This window comes from Rosa chinensis, chromosome 1 (genome assembly GCF_002994745.2).
Source record: "Rosa chinensis cultivar Old Blush chromosome 1, RchiOBHm-V2, whole genome shotgun sequence".
NCBI lineage: Eukaryota > Viridiplantae > Streptophyta > Magnoliopsida > Rosales > Rosaceae > Rosa > Rosa chinensis.
The window spans coordinates 41421009-41429137 of NC_037088.1; the positions used below are offsets into that span (position 1 = coordinate 41421009).

General features: G+C 36.7%; 1 protein-coding gene across 1 annotated transcript; it reads left to right on the forward strand.

Annotated features, from left to right (window-relative positions):
* The first annotated feature begins 2054 nt into the window (after positions 1-2054).
* On the forward strand, positions 2055-5049 carry LOC112167021 (F-box/kelch-repeat protein At3g23880). The gene is made up of 2 exons (XM_024303972.2): positions 2055-3349; positions 4739-5049. The coding sequence occupies exon 1, from the start codon at positions 2055-2057 to the stop codon at positions 3333-3335; it is 1281 nt and encodes a 426-aa protein (XP_024159740.1). The 3' UTR covers positions 3336-3349; positions 4739-5049.
* The last annotated feature ends 3080 nt before the right edge of the window (positions 5050-8129 follow it).

The following is an 8129-nucleotide window of genomic DNA, read 5'->3' on the forward strand; positions in this document are numbered from 1 at the left end:
TAGCTGGAAATGCGTTCCTTTCTTTTCATGATCAATTGTACAGTTGTACTTCTTTTCAAGATGACCCCTACAATTCTTAAATCCATAGCTTCACGACAAAAATCTCTATATTACTTTGACATGCAATGACTTAAAGAAAGATTACCACTGCCATAGTCCACCGGCAACGTCTTCCCTTCCCTAATCTTTCTGTTTGATCTCCCCTCTATCTATCACCTTACCGACAATGAAGGCAAGCTCTCACCAACCACCAGATTTGACGTCAATCATTTCTGACCAGAATGATCTTGACACCATCTAAGTAGCTCGTGCAATCTGGGAAATTGATGGAGTATTGCAGTTTCAACGAGAAGTGGAGTAGGGGGTGTCGTAAGCATGAGGAAGAAAGACATGTTGTTGAGGAAATTAAGAGAGTGGAAGAGAAAGAGCGAGGGAGTTGATGATCATCGCGCGTTGGCATGCATTTGACAAAGTTGAGGAAATGAGGGGCCGACGATGTCACTGCCAATGAATAATTGAAAAAAATGCAACCTTTTCTTTGGCAAAAGTTCACAATGCGTGCACCTAGTGTATTGTTGCTCCATATTTTAAGTATTTTTTTTAAACTTTTGTTCGTCTAGATAGACGACGAACCTAGCAACAACAGAGAGAGAGAGAGAGACTTGGACTTGGATTCTATATGATATAGTTAGATGCAATTTCTAAGTGTGATCGGTTTTTTTTTTTTTTTTCTTTTGCTGAAGTAAAAGGTTAAGAGAGGTAAGGTGCCACCTTAACCTTTGAGAATTTATTAAAGAAGAAAGAAAAAATACACAAAGGGAAGGGGAACAAAAACCAAAACCTCCCATACCTAGCTAAAAGCGTGGGTATATTTGCCCTTATGTATGACGCTCGAGAATTAATAATCAACGAAGGTGGTGAAATTAAAGCCAAGAAGAAAATCAGAATTATCATTGTGAATACACACAAATTGGGGGAAAGCTTTTGCAGTTTTGAATAATTATTCAATTCCTATTTGGCTTCAGCACATAAATGCGAGGCCTCATATTTCCTAGGGTTTTGGGACCAAAACATTCCCATTCAGGATTCAAGGCAACGGCGCTCTCTCAGTCTCACTTCGTCTATTAAAGCTCACTCTCAAGGGGGTGTATTCAATTAAGAGTCTAAAAGATTTTTTTGTATTTTAGAAGTCTATGAGTATTCAATTGAGATTTTAAATAGTCCTTTAAAATCTTGATGTATTCGATTAAGATTTAAAATTATCCATTCAAATATGCTGATATTCAAAAGTATAAGGATTTTTAAGGATTTCATTAAATGCTGTATTTTGGAGGATTTTATGGTGCTTTTTATACATATTAAAACTCAAAAACAATCCAACCACTTTCCAAAAGATTTTGATGGATTCTTTCTTACTCAAAAAATAAAAAACCTCTTCACCCAAAAAAAAAAGCAGGACTCAACAGATGACACTCATCCATTTTGGCTTAGACTTATTTTCCCACTATCTTCTTCTGCCCCTGCTCTCATCTAATAATTTTTTATTTTATTTTTATCACTATAGCTCTAGAAGCCTTAATCCTTTTAGCTAATGAAGCTCACTTTCAATGGTATTATTAAGATGATACATACACACATGATTCTTTTGTAAATTAGATATGAAATAAATTATGTCATTAGTTTACTATTTTATTTTTTGTGTAACATTTTGGCTTGTTAGTTTTCTCTTATTGTTCATATATCATTATACACAACATAAAGAATGGTAGATTGCCATACTTTCTTGTCATTGATATAGCATTATAGTTGGATCTATACATCCATTGCTTAATTAAAGAAGAAGAAGAAGGAAAAAAAAATAACCTACCAAAAACATCATAAGCTAGGATTTATAAAATCTAAACAAATACTAGTAAATCAATCCATTAAAATCAATCAGAGTCCATATAGAATTTAAACAATCTGTGGATTAAGTAAATCCATGGATTATAAAAACTCAAACAAAGTCTTTTAAAATCTGAATTGAATACACCCCCCTCAATCTCATTTTCAAGATGTGGGACGATTGTTACGAAGGTAAGTCTCTATTGAGCCCTGAATCCGCCTCTAAGCTCTGTTTGTCCATCACTCACGTGTTCCAAACTTGGCTCAAATCTCTCCCCAAAGAAATCATACCCAACATCCTAATCAAACTACCCATCAAATCCTTGATCAAATTCACCTCTGTCTGCAAGTCTTGGAGGTCCACCATCAAAGACCCAAGGTTTATCCGCACCCACCTCACCCACACTCTCAATTTCAATGACCAAAATGCCACCCACCTCATTCTCCTCCACACTGTTTTCAGTGAAGGCACTTCCACCCCTTTTGGAAGAGTTCACATTTCTGGGTTCCAAGAAGACTCTTACTCTTTGCATTACGATAACAATGATGTCAGTCACTACTGCAAGGTTGAGTTCCCAATTGGTCTTAAGGAAGAAATGGTCAATCCGTGTCTTCGTGTTGTGGGTACTTGTGGTGGGCTAGTTTTGCTTGCTGATGATCTGGGGCGTTATGCTTACAACTTTGTTATATGGAACCCTTGTGTAAGAAAGTATGTGACCCTTTCCAAGCCCAGTGTTAGGTTTGCGACTCACGGTGGGTATGATGCTTCCCTTGGTCTCGGTTATGATGCTATTGGTAATGATTATAAGGTTGTGAGGGTGACCACTCTTTTGGATCAACCTGATGAGCTCCCGACGACTTTAGCTCAGGTTTATTCACTAGCCACAGGTTCTTGGGGCATGCTTCGTGTTCTTCCTCCATGTCTAGTGCCTGGCTCCTGGGTCCAGGCTTTTGTTAATGGGACACTTCACTGGCTGGCTCTCCGTTGTGTGGATGATCATTATAGCCATTTTGTTGTGGCATTTGATGTGGGAAGTGAGTCGTATCGTGAGATAATGTTGCCCAAGTGCTTTAAAGCGGAGAAGTCATTGGAGTTGAGGCTGTGTGCTTCGGGTGATAGAACATCCATTGGTCTGTTTGTGAGGTGTAAGATTGAGTCTGATTGTTTTCTTGATATATGGGTGATGAAGGAGTATTGCATTGAGAAGTCGTGGACCAAATTGATGATTCTCACTCCACAAGGTCCCAAAAGAAGCTTGCCGGAGGCATTGTGTTTTATGAGGAATGGTGAAGTGATGTTGGTACTTGAAGATGACCGTGAGTTGGTTTCACTTGACATTGGGAGCAAACAGTTTAAAAATCTTGGGATTTCTGGAGGTCAGGTATGTTCTGTTGACCTGTATGAAGAGAACCTTGTCTTGCTCGACAGGAAAGATGCAATTTCTTACTGAGGGGGAAAAAATAGGTAAGCTGATATGTTATAGAACTGGCTTCCCCTGACTTTTATTTCAGTATCTTCTTGTTTAATGCATATGCTGTTAACTTTATATGACCTACAACCACTGAATTTGATATTCTATATGCTCATTGATTTAGTACCCTTGCCAAGTGTTATATTTTCACTTCGCTGTATAGTTCCTCTGTTCTTAGCTTTCTGGGTGTTTTTTGGTCAACTTGCTTTTGGTATCCTTGATCGTCTTTCTTGCTTCTGTTGTCTCAAAACAAAACTTTCTAACTAGCTTCATAGGAATGATGCAATCCTACTGTAAACAAGAACTTGGAAGTAGAAATAATACAATATAATGATATAGTAGATGTTTATGCTACTGCAGTTGACTTTATATAACATGTTATTATTTGCTGTTCTTCTAGAAGTGTAAAAGGGATGTTATTGTTTGCTGTTCTTCTAGAAGTGTAAAAGGGATGTATATTTGATTTATAGGATCGTTCAATTTTTTGAAAGCCTTCTTTGTACAAAGCATGAAGAGGAAGTTACACTTGCCCTCCCCCTAAGTAATAGAAAAAGTTTACTCAAGTACAATACTTTGCGGTAATTTGGTGTTTTTTTTTTCTTATTTCCTTCAATCATGTGTTTAACTACATCCTTTGCTTCTTTTGACGCTGCAACAAAGGTTCCTGTTCTTATTTGCTGATTTAGTTTCTTAGCCAAGTGCTGTAAAATCAGGATGAGGCATTGGTGGTACTGCAAGAATTAAATGGCGGAGGATATCATATCTTCCAACCACGTTAACCAATCATATTAAGTGGCAGCTGAATAGCTGATGATGTGTACTAGTCTTTTTAAATTATTATAGCTATATAGCTTGAAGTGCCATTTGAATAGGCATCAATCAGTATAACGTAACATGATGAAATGAGCATTAGACCAGAGATGTTAAGGTGACACTTCAAAAATAAAAAAGGTGAAGATCTGAAAGTAGGACATGGTAGTGGTTGAACATATATCTCTGAATTCTGCAGATTTTCTTTCATTTCTATAGTTTAGACTGTATGTCCATGGTTTTTGTATTTTTTCCTCATTTGGTGGATCAAAGTATCTCCATTTTACCTTGGGAAATCTTGAGCATCTATTCATTCTACATCGATCTGTATTCAACCTTCAAACTGCCTGAGTTATCTTCAGTTCTTCACTTCAATTACTCATGCTGTGTAAGTTGGCTCAAAGTAGTATGCTTGTTTGCAAACTGATTTACTAGAACTTGAATGCCTGCAACCAACATGATTACAGGACGTACAGACAGACACACACACACACAAATATATGTATGTGTACATATATGTACTATGTTGCTAAAGCATAAATGTTGACATCATTTAATTCAACTATTTGCAGGTGGGATATATCGTCTCATGAGTCTGTTTTCCGTTCTCTGAAATGCGATTTTCTCGCAAAAATGGATTTCTGCACGGATGTTAGTCTGATTAGAATTTCTGTAGTCACTATCTACTGTCTAATGTCTTAGGGTCTTTCTAATATATGTTGCTTAGTTTATCCTAATGGTATTCCGTATTCGCCTGTAATGTGAAATTTCTATCCTGGATTACGGTGAATGTTAATTATATCTTTGTAACATTGCTATCGGTTAGAAAGAACCATTTTAGTGTGTCAATGTTTATCTTTCATGTTTTTGACAGACGTTGCCATAGTTCAGCAAGAGAAGCAAAGGACGTGATTTTTCCTCAATATCTATCTCTTATAATTCACATAAATGACCCTTTGTTGTATATGCCTAACACAACCTCTTTATCGTTGACGTGCATATTTCATCTGGTTTGGTTTTGATTTCATACGTTAAAGCCTTGATTCTCAAAAGAGTGACTACCCTTGCACATTCAAACATTGCTTAAACAAGACTTATATGTAGTAATCATTAAACTTATATTTATATATATATATATATATATATATATATATATATATATAGACTTTATCCAGAGCGGAGCTCCGCTTTGAAATTAACGTGTGAAGTTTGAGTTTTGGGTTACTTTTCGGTCGCATATCCACATCTCAACCGTTCAGTTTTTAGGTACTAGTGTATAGATCATCTCTGCAAATTTTCAGCCAAATTGATGATAGTTAAGGGATCTAACTCGCTTAAACTAATGGACGGACTGAATCTGTCAACCTGAACCGTACTAGCTTTAAGGCAGTTATCAATGCCATAACAATCATCATTTTGGCTGAAAATTTGCAGAGATGATCTATATACTAGTACCTAAAAACTGAATGGTCGAGATGTGGATATGTGACCGAAAAATGACCCAAAACTCGAACTTCACACGTTAATTTCAGAGCGAAGCTCCGCTCTGGATAGGATCTGATATATATATATATATAATAACTTGCACATACAGAGCATGTGTGAGAAAATACTAGTGTGTGTGTGTGTGTATATATATATACAAACTTTTACATTTTTTCGCCGCGTACCACATTATTCTGAAGTGCTATAAAACATCATGTTAGACTTACAATTATGTCTACTCGTAAACTTCTTGTGATCATTTTGTGGCAGTTCATAGCTACAACGATATTAAATTTATAAAGTTTAAATAACCCAAACTTCTGAAATGCAATTCAATTCTTTGCAAATTGCATTGTGAAAATTCCATTTATACTTACCAATGGCGGTAAAACGTAATTCAAAGCTTTGGTGGGAAGCTTCCCATTTTGAATAGTTATCCATCACTTCACTGTAACAAGCAGAGTTTCAGATCAAATACCAAAATTCAATTCTCAGTTCATCGGCGCCGTCGATCTGCCGAAGACTCTCGCCATGTAGCTTGAATCTTGCGAAGGTACATCTCTCTCAATCCCAACCTCCGTCTCTAAATTTCGTTCCGCCATATGACCTGAAAAATTTCAGCAACTGAATTGAAATCTGAGGCGAGATTGGAGAAATCATATCGAATATCCTCATTAGACTGCCTATTAAGTCTTTGATCAAATGCACCTCGGTGTGCAAGTCTTGGAAATCTTTGATAAAAACCCCTAGCTTTATTGGCACGCACCTCATCCACAGAATTAGATGAAATCTATGATAACCATGGTTTTGATGAGTACTGCAAGGTTCTTGCATAGTGATGAGTCTCAGTGCAGAAGTTCCACAGAGAAATTTACCCCAAGGCATTGTGTTTCAGGAAGATAGGTGGAAGTGTTGGTACTGAAGATAGCTATGAATTTTCACTTGACCTTGTCAGCAGATAATATAAAGACTTTGGGGTTTATGGAGGTCACTATTGCTCTGTTGACTCTTATGAAGTGAACCTTGTCTTGCCTGACAGGAACTATGGTGTTTCTTACTGAGGGAAAAATTTGGTTTGGCGATTGTGTATACCTTTGGTTTCCTGTTGTTTTTAGTTTCTTGTCCGAATGCATATGCTGCTAATTCTGTATGACCTATGAACATTGATATTCATGACATCAATAAAGTTTGATTTCCCATGATATTCATGACACCCAGATGAATGACCAATCGTTATAACTTTCCTTTGCTGTGCAGTTTAGCAATTGGTTCTGTACTCGGCTTCTGGGTGTCTTGTTGTCAAGTTGATGTTGGTAATGTCTCTCTCTCTTCATCTCATTTTCTTGTCTTAATTGATTGTCTTTTCTGTTTGTGTTGTCTCATAAGGCAAATTTCTTACCAAATTAGTTTGGTAATGTTTGGAGAACAAGAACTATAAAACAAAATAATTAATTTCACTGATAGTAGATGTTTGGAAAACAAGGCTTCAGTATTAAGATAGTCAGAAATAAGGTTACATTGCTCCTTGTATTAGTGCTTGTTGTTTTGTGCTTTATGCACGCGACATCAATTTGGTGTGACCTTCAACAGGGGACTGTGCAACTGTTTCTGCTACTATAATAGTGCTTTGGTGTAGTTGGTATAACGCGTTATTATTAACTGTTGTAATTGAAGCATAGACCTGTTCACCACTTCATTCAATTGATGCTACTTTCCAAATTATACTTGGTTTATACAATAGTTCATTTTTCACTAGATTTCTTTATGTCAAGAATGAAGAGTAAATAACATGCACTCTCCGGGCTTAGGAAGCCTTTGAGGACACCGTGTGATTGACAAATCAAAAAAAAAAAAACATGCACTCTCCAGAGCAAGTAATAGGAAAGTGTTCATGACTGCTGATATCACTATAATCTGACATATTGGGTTTTTCATTTTTGTTCGTTTAATGTTTTCTTCTGTTACAAATTTGTAATACTGTGGCATGATTTGTTAAATTTTTTGAGACAAATGACTAGTAGATCTCTGAAACTTGAACAAACTATGATTTTTTATGAAGATTTAATGCTTAACTGGTATTGTAGTATCAAATGGGGACGATGTTGTAGACATATTACATTGTTTGCGGTTACTCTGACATAATCTATTATCCCCTTAGGAGCTCGGCTGCTTATCTTTTTAGTTGAATAGGGATCATAACATAACCTGACATATGAACTGAGAAAGTGATACCTCAAAAACTACCAACGTGGGAACTGGAAGCAAGACAAACTAATGTTTGTAACTCTAGTTTATGCAGTACTAGAAACAGTAAATCTATTTTTTTTTTGACTCTGTCAAGGGGAATCCAAAGGCTTCCTAGATAAACCCCTTCGGCGCATGTGAAATGCTCCAACTGTGCATTGCAGCACAGTGCCTGGCCACTTTGACAGCTTCGGGATTCGAACTTAAGTTGGGGAGCACACCCAACTAGGCAAG

Coding starts and splice junctions, on each gene's coding strand:
- LOC112167021 (XM_024303972.2), top strand. CDS start 2,055: ATGTGGGACGATTGTTACGAAGGTAAGTCTCTATTGAGCCCTGAATCC.